This window comes from Ptychodera flava, unplaced genomic scaffold (assembly GCF_041260155.1).
Source record: "Ptychodera flava strain L36383 unplaced genomic scaffold, AS_Pfla_20210202 Scaffold_62__1_contigs__length_770838_pilon, whole genome shotgun sequence".
Lineage (NCBI taxonomy): Eukaryota > Metazoa > Hemichordata > Enteropneusta > Ptychoderidae > Ptychodera > Ptychodera flava.
Genome location: NW_027248384.1, coordinates 238,122 through 257,721, shown reverse-complemented (window position 1 = coordinate 257,721; position 19,600 = coordinate 238,122). Strand labels below are relative to the sequence as shown.

The window sequence follows — 19,600 nt, the reverse complement described above, 5'->3', positions numbered from 1 at the left end:
GTCACAAGCATGCACACTCAAGACAATGGGAAAGAAAAGTCTAGCTGTAATAATTGTAGCCCACGGGCTGTGCGCTGGCTTTTCCTGTCGTATTGGCTGTGTTGCCGGCCCGTGCGACGCTTGGCAGCCAGCCAACACGACCCGTGCAGCGCTACATGCACGCTAACACGACAGAAAAACCAGGCACTTGGTCCGTAGGAGATGATAATAAACAAGCTGGGCGAAGTCTAGCAAATAAATTACAATCTCTAATGTACAGCAATAGTAAGTTTGAACCTTCTACTGTTTGAAGTTTTATTGCTCTTGTGTGTAAGGTTGACGTTTGTCAAGCGAGACTATTATCAGCCGGTGTTTGGCTATACTACTGAAATGGCGTGTACATTGATTATACTGCTGACCTGACTCTACCATGTGTCTGAATATATGATGCATATAACCGTTGCTTTATCCTGTAGACGTCAGTGATCTAGTCATTGTTTTCAACTAGGGTGCGGCAAAACCATCGAATTTGGCTTTTTTTATCGAAACGAAGTCGAATGCCAAATGTTGATGGAATTAGTGACTGATGGTAGGTTAACAAATATGGGCCTGTTTTGGAGACATAGACCACTCTTCGATTTGACTGCCTTCAGTAAGTCTCGATCACACCGTAATGTCGTCACCTTTTCTTCCAAAATATCTTCCGTAACGTGACCTTTTGCAGTGGTTTTTAATCATTTAACGGCACTAATTCAAAGTAGCAGAATGAAAACACCATGATGACTGTTATCCTCTGCACATATGTTTGTTTTCGGGCGACGAGGTCAAACGTTTGTGCCGGATTCAAAATGGCGTTCTGATAATGTGAATGTGGAGTCATACCAGACAGGTGAATTATTACATATGTACTGCAGATTATTCTATTGTGCCCCACCACATAAAGTTGGTATTGAATCTCAGTAATGTGCATATGAGAAAAATAGTTCCTTTTCAAAATTCAGTTTTTGGCAGGATTAATTGCATATCATATGACCACACAGTTGCTTCCTACACCCTATTAATTTTATCATAATAATACAAAATGTTAACAATAAACTCCTTGTCAAACAGCTAAAAACCTACTTACAGATTGAAGGTGAATGTCACAAGCCATCAAATAACTATGCAAATTAGTCACGTGTCCATTCAATAATTTTTCGGTATTTTCACGCTAAATTATGCAAATGAGTATCAAATTTGGCGGACTACTTTATACTTTGGTAAAAATTGTCGTCTGCTGTATATTGAAACCAGCTCGATGGAGGACAGGCATTACGACTGGCAAAATTGCGAATATTTTGATCATTTGGAAAGTGAATTTTATTACGAAGACACAATGGAAACACCTTGTGACACGGAGAAACAAGTATTTTCCAGGGATTCCGCGACGGAAGCGTCCTTGACAGTGCCGTCTGGGACTGCGAGCACAGGAAGATATGCCCCTGTCAACACAGCTGATGTCGACGTCCTGGTTGGAGCGCAGAAAAACCAAAACACGGAAATGAAAACAAGACGTGAAGTGGCAGTTTTCAAGGAATGGCTTCACAGTATGACAGAAGAAACTCGCGAAGTGCTGAACATTCCACCATCTGAGTTAGATCAATTGCTAGCCCGTTTTTTTCTGAGCGTACGCCAGAAAAATGGACAGGAATACGAACCGGACTCGATCTCAAGCTATCAAAAATCGATCGAACGTTACTTGCGTGACAACGACTACGGAATCAGTATAATTAGAGGTGAGCAGTTCAGAAAGAGTAGGGAAGCCCTCGCTGCTAAGAGAAAACAACTGAAAGCTGCTGGAAAAGGCAACTTGCCCAAAAAGGCCCGGGCTGTGACAGAGGTCCATGAAAGAGCAATGAGGGAAGCAGGTCAGCTGGGTACACACAGTCCGACCGCGATCCTGAACACCGTGTGGCTGAATAACACCAAGTTTTTCGGTCTCAGGGGGAGTAATGAACATCGTCAGATGAAATGGGGAGACATCCAAATATCCAGAGATGAAAGGGGAGAGTATTTATTGTACAACGAATGCCTGACGAAGACCAGAAAAGGCGAGCCTGGCAACACACGTCAGTTTGCTCCGAAGGCTTACGCTACTCCGTCAACACCCGATACCTGTCCCGTCGTCGCGTATAAAGCATATGCTTCAAAACGTCCCGAGTCCATGACGGTTGAAGATTCTCCGTTCTACCTTGGAATTGAATACGTCAAAACCAACCTAGATAAAAACGTGTGGTTCAGGAACCAACCGATGGTGTCAACAAATTAAATAACATCATGAAATCAATGGCAAAGGCAACGGGACTCACTGACAAATTGAGTAATCACAGCGCTCGTAAAGCCTGCGTACAACGATTGCTAGATGCCGGCGTTCCACCAACTGTGGCTTCACAACTAAGCGGGCACAAAAATCCAGCATCACTCAACCGTTATTCTGTGGCTAGTGCAGACCAGCAGTGTCAGATGAGCAACATACTCGCCGGGACACAACCCGCATTTGATCCGCGACCGACCGCGACCGGAAGTACAAGCCTGATGCCAGCCGAACATACACCGCGACCGGTGGCCGGTCCTTCGTATGCTATTCGAGGTCCTATGTCGTCAATGCATCAAAATGCCCTCCATCAGTTGCCGCAACTACCAGGGATGTTCTCAAATGCACAAATCAGTGGTGGATCGTTCAACTTTACCTTTAACATCACCGGAAATAGCTCCCTATCTCAACAGTCTTCACCTGTATACCACGTTGCATCGCCTCCAGCCAAACGTCGCCGACCTGCTGTGATCTACTCTGATTCCGACTCAGATTGAATGATTCAACCGATAACATAATTAGACTTTCTCGTTTTGAAGTTTTACTCATTGTTCTTGTTCCAGTGTACATGAATTTCGATTGTAATGATATAAAATACGAACGGTTTCAGTTGAAACATTTTGTAGTATCATTTGTGTGAGAGGCTGATGACGGTTGTTTGAGTGTTACGTGTTACCAGCTGGGGGCGAATAACTCAATTGGTTAAGTAATATCCATCCGCTAACCCAAAGAATTTACTTGTTCGACGAAGTTACCAACGTGTGAAATTTGGGAACATATGTAATAATAACAGAACTCCATGACCTTGCCCTGACGTTTGTATGGTACGGAAGTTATTTTCACTCGCGATGCGGTGTATCCTTGCTGTATTTTCACTCGCTTCGCTCGTGAAAATACGGCCGCAGGATACACCGCATCACTCGTGAAAATAACTTCCGTACCATACAAACGTCAAGGCAAGGTCATGGAGTTCTGTCATATTATTGCGTAGATGTGTTTTTTATCAGTAAACGCAGTGAGCAAAGTAAATGTATTTAAGTTTTAGAGTATTTTTAACTTGCTAGTGTAGTTTTAACGTCGGATGCTTTATTCGTAGGTTTTCGAAATCTGGCTGATTTTTCGGGCTCACACTGTTCTGTTTCAGTTCTCTTTGAGTCAACACGATTGGAACTAATTCGGGATAATTGGATGGTGAAGTAATGTCGATTTCATCGACAAATGTAATCTCATCTACTTTTCTTTTTACGTTACACACTTGTTTTTATTGGTAATTTGCAATATTGCAACATTTAGCTATACAGAACCTGACACTTTTGAGAAATTTGAAAATTAGTTCCAATCGTGTTTTACATAGCCAGATTGATTTTCTAGGGAATAATGCAAGCGCCTGTGAATTTCAGTTCAAGGATTTAGGCAACCGTGATGACTGTGATAACCGCAATTTCATAGTTGACAAAAACGGTCGGCCCAAAATATCCGACTTTTCAAAACCGTTGAGTTGCATATCACTTATATCAAGCAAAATCGTCCAAAATGATGATAAAGAGATTAATTTGGGCACTTTTGTGTATATCAATTTACACTGTGCCAAAAGTGAAGAATCCATTGAGGATTCTTCTGTATTTTGTTCTGGATACTTCAAGAATCCACCAGAATACTACAATATCCATTATGTATTCCACCGGAATCCACTAGCAATCAAGCAATGGATTCTGTTGGATACGGAACATTTTTAAGAATCCATTGTTCAATCCATTGCAGGATTCTGCTGGATTCAAGTGTAATCCATTATATATATATTTCAGGATACTGCTGGATTCTCTAATTTATAGAGAATCAAGGGACCAGTACTTTTGCCTTGTTTGATTACATAATAATGGGAGGGACAGTTGCTGCATATATTCATACTTATTATTAACCAATTTTTACATACTACCCTTTTCAGTAATAGAGCGCGAAGCCACTGCAATGAAATGAAATAAAACTGCTCACACTAATTAGTTTCAGCTGTAGCCAGCTGGCAAAGTCGACAGACAACATGTATGTCCCATGCAGACAGTTTGTCTGGGGAAGTTGAAATAAAAAAAGATTTGTACATGGACCAGTGCATGGTAATGTTACATTGTATCTTAATCGTGAGCACAGGGTGCCAATCGTAAACTCTAATTTACAACTCGAGCCTCAGACAGAGCTAGTTTTGCCTTTGTACAAGCAGACTTTTTGGTCTTTATCAAGTAGCCTTCTTCAACACCAAAGTGGCCAAGGCTACAGCTGAAACTAATTAGTACAAGCAGTTTTATTGCACTTCGCTGCAGTGGCTTCGCGCTCTATACTGCAAATTGTTGTAATTATCCAGCACTGGCTTTCAGGGAATTGAGGGTTTTGGGTGGGGTCCTCAAATAACAGTATTGCTTTGTAGCTTTTGATTCATGTACTTCTACTCATACAGGCATCACATACACTATATATATATATATATATATATATATATATATATATATATATATATATATATATATATATATATATATATATATATATATATATATCACATACATAGACCCAGTTATCCCTATAGTATGACGTCACACTATAGGTATATGACTACGATGAATCCATATTCCACATGTGGTGGATATGGGACCCGGACTACTTTTAAAACGTAAACAAAAATCAGCTGTTCAGAACTTATTTTCAAATCCCTGAAATGCAAAAGTGGGAGGGTAATGAAACATAGGGAAATATGGAGAATTAAAATATGTGTAGAATACAAAATACCGTCGATACTAGAATTTTTATGAATTTGTGTTTCTTCGTCGTTGATTTCGATTGAAACGTTTGATTTGTACACCGCTGACATTTTAGTACGGTATGTTACAGGCATTTTGTGTTGTCTACCTCGTCAAAATTGCCCTTGTCGATTTCCATCACACAACATAAGCATAACCGATAACACAAGACACGTACCAATCATCCCTGCAGCAGTAAGAATGTTTTCTGAAGCAACATTGACGGGTTTCAAGTTCAACATCACGATCAATGCTGCCGCGGCAGTCAACCAGTCGAGTCCCGGGGCGAGCCGATGAAGCGAAGAGCGTACATCATTTCTGACAGCAATGACGATACTCCGGACTTGAGACTCATCAGAAGAAACGCTATTTTATTTTTCAAGAGCGACGAGTTCACAATGTTATCAGTACATTTAAACTTAAAGGTGCAAGCTATTGTTTTGTCCGTGCATAGTGTGCATCACGTACGTTTCCTGTATTGTACCTTGTTGTTGAACTTCCGTCGTCTCGCGTCTGAGCTAAGAAAGACTTGTTGCTTGTATGTAGTCTTACCGATTGAGTCAGAGCCAACACTGTTCTTCATTATATTTAAACAAGCTCATTTTATTCGTAAAATATTAAACATACAATTGACAATTTCGTAAAACATAATAATTGTTAATTTTGAAAATTTCATACAAACTTTGCAAAGCAGAATTCTTTGAATGATGTTCGAATATTGACAAAAATAATCCGTTCTCGCCAGCCGCGGCTGAGTGTCGCGACGCCCCGCTTGCACGTTCAACAATTTTATGAATGAATTTTCACTAAAATCGATGTTATAATATGTACCAAATAAATACCTTGCATTAAAAATCCACAGTTTTTCCTATTTCCGCTTGATTCGCACAGAAAAAGCACTACGAAAGACGCTAATTATCCATAGGAGCAGCCTCAACATGTTGAGCTGAGCGCAGTCAAGTCAGCTGTGACCCAGCCACGACCGCATAACACAAGCGTATGAATTCTTGAAAAATACTCCCTCTCGTTTTTTCCCAGTAATTATCATTCCTGGAAGGTTTATTCACGGAAAACTGGGTCTATGCATGTGATAAATATATAATCCCCCCGTATTCCTCACTCGTGTGTCTGCGTCGCAGACTCGTGATTCCCGTGTAGCGGCCGTATCCACCCCGCCTACGGCTCGGAGGGGAATCACTCATCCGCGACGCAGCCACACTCGTTCGGAATACGGGGGGATTATATATATTATATATATATATATATATATATATATATATATATATATATATATATATATTATATAATATATATATATTTACATAATATATATATATTTACATATATTCACACTAACACATCTACACAATGAGTACTCTTTTTACAAGTGAAGACACCAATGTAATGATGCTTTCTACAGCAAAATAGAGTACAGATTGCATCTGAAAACTACTACTGCAATTTAGATACACAAATCCAAGATCACTGTAAATGATTCTTCTTTATTCACAAGGAATGTGTAAATGTTCATAAAATAAATAAAAGGCAATATAAAGCATTAAGTAAACTACACTGATTAATAGAATACACACAAACAACATTTAGAAAATTTTCCCCGAGACACATTCAAAGATATCTTCAATACTGTCAAAAAATTCCATTCCATTACCTTAATAACTCTAATATCAATTGATGCAGTCACTTTCAAATTTGCCTGGGCCTAACAGGCAGAAATATGGTTCATCACAACAATTTTATATCTTACTACTATCATCACTATTGACCTATATAAAAAAATTTGAAGCAATTACTGCTTACTTATATTATCCTAAGACACCTGCATATAAGATTTCAAAGAAATCCGACAAGTAATTTCAGGAAATTTTTCGACAAGGAACAGAAAAATACCATCATCAATAACACGGTGTGCCTCACATTTGTTTCAGCATGAACACTCTATCTGCACCTTGATAAATTTTTGAGGACATACAATCCAGATACGTGAAAGTGCCAAATTTCATCAGTAATTCAAAAGATGTACTTGTAAAGTATTTGTAAGTTATGCCTTGGTTATACTAAACTTTGCTTGGTGTCAACTGATCTGTGCAAGCTAATGACTGCATATTTCACTGAACTTACAACACCAGCTCTGTGTACTACTTTTCAAGTAAAGCAATTAAAATTGAGAACAAATCAATTGTTGACCAACAGAGGGATGATGGATAATTAAATAACTCTATCAGAAAAGCTATGCATCACTGTTCTGTCTCACACAATTGTCACTGAACTGTTTTTATCAGGTGGTCTCTCACTGGCTCTGCCATACTTCCTCTGCAGTATGTAGTGTCTTGAATTAGAGTCATTAAGCATTCGCTGATTGAGTGTGTCTATCAAATCGTTTAGTTTGTCAGATTGCCAAAAAGGCCTGGAGGCAATTATCCTTCTATCTGGTGGGACCTCCTCATCAGACATCAGGTCTGCAGTTACATCATTCCAGAAACCCATCTCATCTGCACTGATCACTGCACTTCTCCTCTTTAAAATTTGTAGGTAGAAATGATAAATGATGGTTATTTAAAATAATGCAAAGAGTGAGATGAATTATGATGGTATAATACTTATAGGTCACTGTCATAACCTCAATATGGTACATTTGATATTTTGTGATCAACTATGGTATCATGACTTACTATTGATTTGAACATTATTATGTTGCCTTCCATTCCACCTATGCTAAGGAACATAAGGAAATTCATGTATCATTCTAACATTGGCATACTTGTCCAAGACCTTAGAGCACATCAGAATGGAACTATCAATTACATAACCCTCAACTAAAGCAAGTTTTGCTTTGTTAAATTTTTATATGAACCCATTAGTACATTTTTACAATTATTGTGACAAGATTGTTGACTTTGTGTATCTGATAGTGGATTGTGCTTATATTCATAACTCAAATAATTTTCAAACCACGCCCCCAAAAAACCTCTCAGTTCTTGTCTTTTCAAAGTAGAATATGTGTACAAAATTGCATATACGAGCACAATCTGATAAAATCTCATTAATATCGTCCCTAGTTACGTGCTTATTGAATTCCAAAGGAATCTGATTAAGAGAAATGATTTTTGACCATAAAACAGGAACTATTACTCCAAAATGTCGAAATATACAAATATGCAAACTGAAAAAAACTTCTTTCCAAGCAACCTGCCTACAATATTTCAAAGTTTTCCGATGATTAGTTTCTGAGAAGGTTTTTGAACATCAACAAAAATGGCCACAATTGCCCTAAAAATATAATATAGTACATAAAGTGTCCTTCTTTCCTTAAAAATGCCGATAAAGCAACCAAGTTTCCATCGAAAATTCAAACTTTCTGCCATCTTGACTGGCAGTATGGCAGAGGAGTTCAGTAGAATCTTGGTTGATTTATCGGCATTTTAATGGAAGTAGACCTTCATCATCATAATTAGAATTTCACTGTCATCCAGAACCAAGCATAGAGATTCAAAAATCAATTGAACGGGATATTATCTGCTGCCAAGTAAGCTAACTATAAGCTGCCACTAACTGTATCCTTAATTGGTGCAGTGTTCTCAACAAAGTAAATTATTCACTCTTTAATTTTTCTTAAACAATGAAAATTCATTTTATCATAACAATTGCATCTATTATTATGCAAATAAGCCTCTACTCTATCAGAAAACTATGGGGGAGAACACTGAGGTGTACACTGTTGCGACACAAAGTACAGAAAACACCAGCAAATTTATTCCTCTGAGAGGATACAAAATTTTTAATTTTACCAATTGGATAACTGTCAGAAGCAAGAAGTGACACACATGTACATATACTTACACTTAGCTCTCCAGGAGTCCTGAGATTTCGTTGTGGGAACGAACTTGATCGAATTTTTGCTCAATGTGATCCAAGAACATGCTTTGATCATCAGGTCCAACGCATCCTCAACCTTCTTTGACATTTCTGCAAAACGCCTGGTACACTCATTGTGATCACATCCTGGAGAATAGAATTACTGTTTGAATTAATGTGGAGTTCTACCAAAATATACAAATTACACAACCACCACGATTATTTCTCATTTTACGCCAAAGGGGTCAGGTAGATCAGATCTGTGTCAAGAAGTTAAAACACTTGAGTTTCCATTTGAAAGTTTTGTAAGAATTTTAAATGTAAATAACCATAAACTTCATTTGTCCAGTTTGCCAATCAGAGTAGACAGGGCCTGACCATGTGACAACACGCCCCCCCCCCACAATGTACACTGATCAGGGGATCCAGGTGTGAATTACCCCCAAGGAACTGCATAAACAATAGTCTTCACCTTTGGCATTTGCTACATGTTGACCCATGGCATTAAATAAACAATGAAGGTGGTGGTAGTTGTTACCTATGTGATGGCATTCACAAAATGCACAAACGTCAAGATGAAATAAACTCTAGGTTTTCAGCCTCACCATCTGACACACAAAGCAGAGATTTTGTTCATTATAGCTAACTATATGTATGTTTCCAGCAGGCCAGTGATGGAGAAACTGTGATCAAGCCTTTGTTCTCAATGTTTGGATATTTGATACACAGAATAAACAGGACATGACCATTAAGTGATTAACACTTCACCAAACTATTGTCCTAAAGCTTGGGGAAAACAAACACACAAAATGTATCTTCGTGTGTCGTGTGACACGATATGAATGTTGAACAATTAATCGACGCCCTTGTGTCCAAATCGACACATTGGAGACCCTGGAATTTTGCCGTTCTCATACCCAGTGTTGCAGCCAGCTTCAAATTTTTGGACATAATGCCCCTCACTTCAGATTTTGAGGGTCACTGCAGAATTTAGGAGACATCACTAAAAGATTAATCTTTAATTTAGTACAAACAAAAAATGAAAGAAGGGAGTAAAACAGAGTGTTAATTCAAACAACTTACAGTAAATTTAAATCATGTGAGAGCTCAAAGAATGCCAAGAGCGAGTCATTTATGACCCATTGCTTTCAGAAATGAAGATCAAACCTTCAAAAAATGGGTCAAATGACTCAAAATTCGCCTCTGGCTGCAACACTGCATACCAACGCGCAAAAGTTACATTTGTTGTGGCTTTGTGTGAAAACAGATGGACTAGTTACGACATAAATAGCTTACCTTGTTCAACAACAGGCTAAGCACGTAATGCTTTGAGTGGGGACTGATGACAATAACTGCCGGCCGGTGTTCACATGGCTACTGGGAGCTCGACTGCTAATACTCGTAGTACCACTACAGGGTAGAGATGCCGAGGCTTGGCAATGGCAAGTCCAGAGGAGATGAGTTCTGGCTCTCGAGGGATGACACGGAACTTGTCTTGAATTTGAAGCACTGCTACGTAGCAGTGCTTGTACTTGAGCTAGCTGCCGTTGCAGTACATCATTAGTAGTAAAATTCAGCAATCGACCTCGTCTGCTCATGCTTCGGTGTTCTGGTTTCGGAAAAACTGACGTCCGACGCGGTCGTATAAACGTTTGTCTCGTGCGAAAGTCACTGACTGATACGTGCATGACCCCTAACCTTTAAACTCGAACTGGAACATATGCGTGTTAAATTTCACCGCCAACACAGTTTCGATTACCAAGCTGAGTACTTGGTTGAAGAATAAACAAAAATATAGAGAAAATAAATAAAAAAATGCGTCAGCGCATCAATTTTGGAAGATCTAGGATGAAAAAACAAAAGTTTTTTTTTTTTTATTTTTTTCTGCTCTTGGCCTAATGGTTTGTTTTCAACCTTTACTCACGGGATTTTTTTTAAATGACGGGGAAAGATTTATATATTACGATTGGGGGGAGTTGAACTATAGAATAGGTATCAATCGTCAAAATCGTCCGGTATTGAAGTTTGAGTCCTTAGGAAAGCGGGATGGGATAGTCCTGTAACATGAAACAGCGTAGACCAGAGCAGTTGAAGGGACAAGCAGCTATGCCTAAAAAGTCTGGATAAAGTCGCATTTTCTTGGATTGAGATGATTATTCGGTGATGTCATTGGTTATATATGATCAAAAATGCTAAACGTAAACGGGATTTAAAATTATTTTGTTTTGATCACAGTCCCTGGATGGAGGGACTAAGGTTTGACCCAACTGTAAGAACATATACACACAGTAAACTGGCAGGGAATTGTAACATCGTATTTTGATAAACATCTCTCTTCAACCAATACCAAAGAAATAGCCGGTGTGAATATCGATCTGACACTGATAGTTTTATATACAGTATACCTCTTCCCTCTCCAGACACGACTTTAAATTACATAGTCCGAGAATATGTGGAACGGAATGGGAAGGAGTCAATATATGATACTAGTGGAATGGGTGCCCCGATTTCCAAAAAAATAATAAAAAGTTGATAGGTAAATGTCAAGATGATTGAATGGAGAACTGGTTCTCGAATTTGTTGGCATTCATTCGAAAGTGTATTTTTTTTGCACCCCAACTGCGGTTACAAAAAAAAGTAAGGGGATAAAAGATGTTTGCGTTCGTAAACATCTAAACTTTGAAGACTATCAGGATCTGTTTGTAACTGGTCATGAGCCATAGGAGACACATTTTGTGCAGTTTGTATGGGGAGCTGGTGAGATCCGGAGTGAAAGGCGTATTAAAATCACGATGGCTGCCAACTATATCAAACGTATACAGTTATATGATCCAGTCACAAACGAATGGCTGGCAGAAACTAGACCAATTGGATGCATGGCAGGCCGTCAGCCATAAAATAGTATAGACTGTAGTCTACTGTTCTCAACAGAGACCATTGCATCGCTGATAACATAAATTTGTGCAAGTATATTATCATCGTGGGGGCAACATCACCCTTAACTAATGTATCTTTTTTCCGAATTTCAAGTTGTACACCATCTTTTGTATTCATTACTCTTAATCTATTTCCATGAAATTCGATATCTTCAAAGCTACACAGATCAATAAATAACAGAATCGATTCTTCAAATAATCGACTTCTTACATATCAATTTCACACCAATCTTTATCTTCAGCAAAATACCGTAGTGTTTTTGTCCAAAAATGTCTGGGTATCATCTTCTGTGCGTATATTTTATTTGCAATGCCCTCGATCATGACAGAAACAGATTCAACAGATGGATTAAAGAAAAGTTCGCTATTCAGTTCTGACTGATTCTGATCTTTAGTGAAAAGTACCAGGATGCCTCTCATGCTACGACGTGGTACATTAACATTTTCATTTATAATTGTGTCCGATTCATTGAATGGGATTGTTCTAAAGTGCTGCACATGTTCGTACAGAAAACTCTTACCATGGTTGTAATACCCGGCTGTCTCTTGCGAGGACGTCATCCTTAAGCGTTTTATACTCAATTGAATGTTTGTTAATTTGCAATTGGATGTACCCCCGGCTGTACCACTGACAATTAATTGGGAGGCGGGTGCAAGCGTAATTTCCCATTCAATATGACTACCTAACGTCACTGGATGGGTAATTTCATGGCCTACTATGAAGGGATGAGTCAGTTGAATGGCATATTTTGTATTATATACATCATGAAGTAATTTATTGACAATGACAGTGGCATCTGCATCGGTTGCGCAACTTCCCAATTTTCTCAGATTTCCATTCTAAATTAATCTAAGCATCGTGTTTGTTCTCCGAATTTTATGTTTGCAGAGATCACGATAACATACAATAAAGTTCTAATTACTCAAATTGAGAAGTATCTGCCCCTCAAATTTTTAAAACCATGCGTTTGATTATATTTTTGCAACATTTTGCGCTACTCGATTATTTACATGACCCGATATTGTGAGATCAAAAACGATATCGATGGTATCTGGAAATTACACTACTCCACTTTCCAACTTTATACACCATATGTAAAGTGTCTCCCCTCGCTGTGCCTGACTTGATTATGAGTAACCACATAATGGGTCCTTTATGCCTATGTTCTCTGCAGCTTTTGGTTGCTGAAAGCTGGTAACAATAAATGATTGTATGGCATATTCCCCTAGTATTGTATATAGTATACACAGAAGAAAATTGTCACTTCTTCACATTAATATATTCATCTGACTGAAATGTAAAGTGGTTACCTGTGTCGTGAATAAGCCAAAAGACCCAATATTCTTGGATATGATGGGCGTCCGGATCATCCTCTGCGTCCTGAAATACGGCTATGAATTCTAGTTGCTTAAAAAAGTTAGGCTGTTGATAGTCCTTGATGAAGCTAAAATGTTATGATATAGGTTATCATCCTTTAGTCTCACACCTGTCTTTGTTTGCAGGATATAACGATTCACCCATTGCAGTTTACACCATTCCAATTCGACAGTGAAACCAAAAAGGTCTATATTTTTAGAAAGAACTTTGCAATATCCTTTTCACCAAACATGATGGAGGGGCTGCACTGCCGTATATCAATACATAATTTTATTTACTAGTGTTAAACCTGTCAAAAATATCGATATCTGTTCTCCAACGAACCTGAGCACCGATCCTGCTGTTTTTAATAGAAAACTGACAAGGGGTCCTATTAAACCGGGTATTGCAGCAGTATTTTTTGCGCCAGGGTTTTTAGCCATTCACCAAACTGCTTGATAATTTCCTTTGCCTTTGTGTATACTTTTGGCGCGTTGTTGTCCGGTCCTGAGCCGCCAGTTCCTTAGCGAGATGATCACCCCCCCTTTCGTCACAGCCTGGGCAATTGTTGATATTGTCATTCCAATGGTGGTTAGTAGTGCAGGGATTGTTGTACCTTGCTGTTTAAATAACTCTGTCAGCTTCAGCTTTAGTGACGATTCTGGATCGGAAATTACATCACGAAGAGACCTAGTCTACGCCAGTCTTTCATGTGCCCCACTGATGATTTGAGCTCAGAGGAAATTTCTAAAATTACAGCAATGTAACTATTTACGCAAAAGCTGTAAAATGACAAACCTACGGCATGACATCACAGGCCGCTATTGTGCAAGCAAGGTTACTGCTAATATTAAATAGTAGTAGAGAGCTACAAAAACCTGATGTAGGATGAAGAAACACTCATTTATTACTAAAGGTCGTGGGAAAATGCATTGAATATAACATAGCAAACCAGATATGAACTGAAAATGCTCACGTGTTTCATTATATTGCAGTTATGTGTAAATTTGAACCTTTGCCACATGTTTGCAACTTCATTGAAAGTGTTATGATCAACATAATGAATAATATTCGGCATATATTAATTCTAAATCCAAGTATATATGCCCAATCAGGAAAGTTTATTAAATATGCAAATTAGGAATTGACTGAAATGGCTGAAGTAAAAATGTTAAATGACTTTCAATAATGTCGTATCATAGTATCTTTAATGTAAAAAGCAATTCGTCAACTTTGGTCTAGTCAAGACAGATAAATATCCCTAATTAGGAAAGTTCATTAAATATGCAAATTAGGAATTGGCTGAAGTAAAAAAGTTTAATGACTTTCAATAATATTGTTTTATAGTATCTTCAATATATGTTGCGAGATTCATCAACTTCATTCGAGTCAATTCAGATATATATCCCTAATTAGTGAAGTTCATTTAGTATGTAAATAAGGAATTGGCTGAAGTGAAATTGCTTAATGATTTTCAATAATGTTATATCATAGTATCTTCAATGTACACAGCAAGTTTCATCAACTTTGGTCAAGTCAATGCAGATATATATATCTAATTATGAAAGTTTATTAAATATGCAAATAAGTATTTGGCTGAAGTAAAAATGCTTAATGACTTTCAAAACTGTTATATCATAGTATCTTTAATGTACATAGCAAGTTTCATCAATTTTTGTCAAGTCAATTCAAATAAATAGCCCTAATTTCAAAAGTTCATTAAATATGCAAATTTAGAGTTTGATGAAGTAAAAATGCTTATTGACTTTCAATAATGTTAAATCATAGTATCTTCAATATACATACCAAGTTTTGTCAATTTTGATAAAGTCAAATCAGATATATATCTCTAATAAGGAAATTTGATTAAATATGCAAATTATCCAATATATAGAATTTTACGTGCGCTAAAAAGCCGTATGGAACGCCTGTTCCGTAACACGTACGATTTCAAGGCACCCCATTCCCTGTGGATGTGTCCTGCGCATTCACTGAAGAACGGTTTCAAGAGACCCCTTGGACGAGTGCCAGAACAAGTCTCGCGCACGCTCTGTACGTACGTATGTGTGTAGTGCACACACACCAAAATTTGCAAACGCACGTCCGAGATAGCGTTCCACACTGGCACGATCAAATCGGAAGAAAAATTATTGACATTGCACGAAAACGGTCACTACTCCGACATTTTGATGCCCCGATCAGGAATGTAAGATGTATAATAATAATGTTATTACGAAAATACCGCAAAGGATGCACTCGGACATTGGCGCCGCGCATCGCCCTCCGCTTCGCGTCGGGCGATACGCTGCGCCAATGTCCTCGTGCATCCTTTGCGGTATTTTCGTAATAACCTCATAAAATTAACAAAATTTGTTGAATAAGTTTTTCATTGTTAAATTTCTTTGAGAATTCAACATGACATATTTCACTTATCAGTTTCTATTTGGTACACATTTAAAAACATGTTACCTGTATGATCTCCTTTTAAGGGACCAATGAACCATTTTTCAAGGTACCTTTCATTATTAGGGTATGTTTTGTATTACAGTGTACTACACATGTATGCAGAAAAGAATAACAACCAAAGTAATGATGATTTATAATTTTTATTCTTCAAACACAATATTCGATATTGATATATTATACTAACAGTTACTCGTAAAAATTACGCATTTTATTAGTATAGATACTTGTATACTTAATGTATTTGACACGTATACATAATCAGTATGTTTGTATATATTGTTGTATATCAAGTATTTTGCCGAGTTGGTAACTAAAGTTGATCGTCTAATGAGACATCATGTCAGCATTGACAATCTTGATAAATATATCTGGAAATAAATTCAAAGAAATTGAAACTGAATCGCTACACTGAAAAGCTGACTGGAGTCAATGAGATATTGTCCATACTTATTGAAAAAAAAACGAAGATAAGTAAGAACAAACGAAAGTTGCGGACTTTCTTTCTACAGTTGAAGATGCTATTGGCGAGTTAACTGCATATGAAAACACCCAGGGAAGTAAAGCCAGCGTACAAACTGGCCTAGAAAATCAGATGGAAAAAAGATGGAGATCCAAATTCAAATACAACTGCATATCAAAGAACTCTTACAAGCCCAGGTACAACAGCATCCCCTGCAACTGCCTTTTCAAGAACAAAGTACATCTGTTACTGTGTAACTACCAAAACTTGATTGAATGGCTTCGATGAAGATGTCCTGGAGTGGAAAGAGTTTTGGGATTGCTTTGAATCTGCTATATACAAAAACTCTAAATTATCTGCCATCGAGAAGTTCAACTACTTAAGAAGTTAACTAACTGGAGATGCTCTCGAAGCTATTATAGGTATGGCTTTCGTCAATGAGAACTACGAAATAACTATCAAATTACTTCAAGAGAGATTCGGTGATGAACAAACTGTTATTCATTATCACTATAATAATATAAGGAATCTGACTGCAGCAGCAAACCAAACCAGTAGTTTGTGATGTCTATGATACTATTGAGAAGCATCTACGAAGTCTTGCAGTAATGGGTCAAGATGTAAATCAAGATATATTCCTCCCTTTGATTACATCTAAACTTCCTAAAGAGGTATTATTCTAACTTGAAATACAAAAGGGCTGAGAAGGTAAGTGGACTGTACAAAAACTTCGACAATTTCTTGGCTCCTATAGCAGTGCATTAGAAACAACAGAACAATTTCCTTCAGTCTCACAAGATAAAATAACTTTAAAGAGTTCATCACATAGCACACAAAGCCATTCCTTAAGGTAGAGACACACGTTAGATGATACTAATTTTAAACTCACTTTTTCACAATAAATTTCACTTTTAGACCCCACAAATTATATATTTTCTGTTAGCCCTATATCTCAACATTATGAAAAATATGTTTATTTTCCGAAATCACAGTGTTTGTGACCATTTCTCTCAAAAATATGCGTTTTGAGTTTTTTTACCTAAAAAAAATTAGGTGTTACAGGACTATGGCGACTTGAGATCTTTTAACAGAAATCAACAATGGAGTAGTCTGGGGAAAAAACGGTGTCCCAGATTTTCGGTAAAATTGATAGAACAAGAGAAATTCTTGCTGAAGTGAATGAAACCCGTAATTTATTCAAAAACCCGAGTTGTTACTTTCACACACCTTATTGTGCTGAAACAAAAGGGAATAGAAAAAATCTGGGACACACGGTTTTTTCCCCAGACTACTCTATTGTTGATTTCTGTTAAAAGATCTCAAGTCGCCATAATCCTGTAACACCTAATTTTTTTAGGTAAAAAAACTCAAAAACGCATATTTTGAGAGAAATGGTCACAAACACTGTGATTTCGGAAAAGAAACATATTTTTCATAATGTTGAGATATAGGGCTAACAGAAAATATATAATGTGTGGGGTCTAAAAGTGAAATTTATTGAGAAAAAGTGAGTTTAAGATAAGTATCATCTAACGTGTGTCTCTACCTTAATGTGTCTAAAAGACCATCAGCAGAAGCATTTGTCATCAGTGAGAAGGCGAGTTTTCTGCAGAAAGTTGACAAGGTGAGGCCCAGAAAATGTATACTGTGAACAATCACACTGGAGTGATCAATGCATTGACTATTCAACAATAGAAGGTCGCAAGAGGAAGATTAAAGGTAAGTGATATATCTGTCTTAAGAAAGGTCATATGTTAAAGGACTGCCCTGTAGAAAAGCCTTGCTTCTTTTGCCGTCAAGGGACGAATCACCACAGTAGCCAATACCCTAAGGAATTTCCTGTGGTAGCAACAGAATCCTTAATGCCAAACAAAGCAACTTTACCTGTCAGTACATACACGAACATAGAAGAGGCCACGATCGCTTCAGATGAAATGGTTTTGAAGCAAACGGCTACAACTAGAATCCACAATCCTATTTCTTTCTTGGCTGACACTGTTCGTATACTACTTGACCCAGTCAGTCATAGGTCCTACATAACTGAGAAACTGGCCAAGAAACTGAAGCTGAAATTCGGCAAGGTCGAACAAATTTCCCTCGTTACATTTGGAACTGAGAAAACTAAAGTCATCGAAGCACCTATTACCACAATTAAAATAACTCTCAAAGACAATACATTAATGACTATCTCAGCAAATGTTGATCCTAAAATTACTGGAATTTTCCAGAGAATGCATGTTAATTGTTATGTAGGTCATTTTCCCCCACACTCATCATGACCTGAGTTCAATTAGTCTAGAACATTCTCAAGGTCACTGCCCTTATTGACCTCATAACCTTGGATTCAATAAGTCATGTTTGGAATGTTCTAGAAATTTAATTAGTTGTGTAAGAGAGATAATTTTAGAACAGTAATTAGCATGTCAATAAAAGTTCTAGATTGTTCTTATATGCCTTTATGTAAGCACATGGGTATAAAAGAACGTGCACAGCTTCCAGTCAGACTTTTGGGATCGTGTCTCTTGTGTGTTACTAAACTCCAGCAGTAGTCATTCTCAAGACTTTTCAAGACCTTCACTGCCAACGCTGGATTTATACTGTGGACTTTGTGCAGCTTCAAGCCTGCAAGCCAAAGGACTGTTCATTCATCCGACTGACTGTTACAACTCTGAGACTGGAGCTTTGCCGTCCAAGCTGAGATAAGTAGTCTGTACACATTAAGCTTGTATTCTATCCCTAACTTAGCAATTAGTTTATTTTCGTAATAAATTTTGTTTAAACGAAAACTGCTGAGTTCACCTTTTTGTTCGTTTTCTCTGCACGTAACATAATCCAGAGATTTGCCATCATTGGGAGACACTATGGCAAGATATTCCAGTTGCTGACTCTCTCCCAAATCATGTTGAAAGTTCCAACATCGAGTTGCTGATAGGAAATGACTACTACTTAGATATGATCCTACCACAAGAAATTCAGGTTCATCCTGGCTTATACCAAATGGGATCACGATTAGGATGGATACTCACTGGTAGATGTAGTGGTGTCTCTGAACAGCAAACAGACCCAAACATGCTAATTCTTACAATTGGTACTCAGGTGACGTAAGAATCTTCAACGTTCACCAATCAAGATCCCTCATTACCAATGAAGGCTTCACTTGATCACTTTTGGAATTGAAAACGATTGGCAAAAAGGATTCCTACCAAGAATCTGATGATGATAAAGCACTGCAACTCTTCAATCAAAACTGTAAAATCCAAGATGGACGATATCATGTAAAATGGCAATGGAAGGAAGAATAGAAAACTAGCATATGGTCGACTAAAGTCACTTGTCAAAAAATGTACAAAGAATCCTGAATTGCTTGAGAGGCACAATTCTATCATT

The 19,600-nt window shown here is 37.7% G+C and overlaps 1 protein-coding gene across 1 annotated transcript; it reads left to right on the top strand.

Annotated features, from left to right (window-relative positions):
- Window positions 1–1,276: 1,276 nt before the first annotated feature.
- On the top strand, window positions 1,277–2,287 carry LOC139128633 (uncharacterized protein KIAA1958 homolog). The gene has a single exon (XM_070694373.1). The coding sequence runs from the start codon at window positions 1,277–1,279 to the stop codon at window positions 2,285–2,287; it is 1,011 nt and encodes a 336-aa protein (XP_070550474.1).
- The last annotated feature ends 17,313 nt before the right edge of the window (window positions 2,288–19,600 follow it).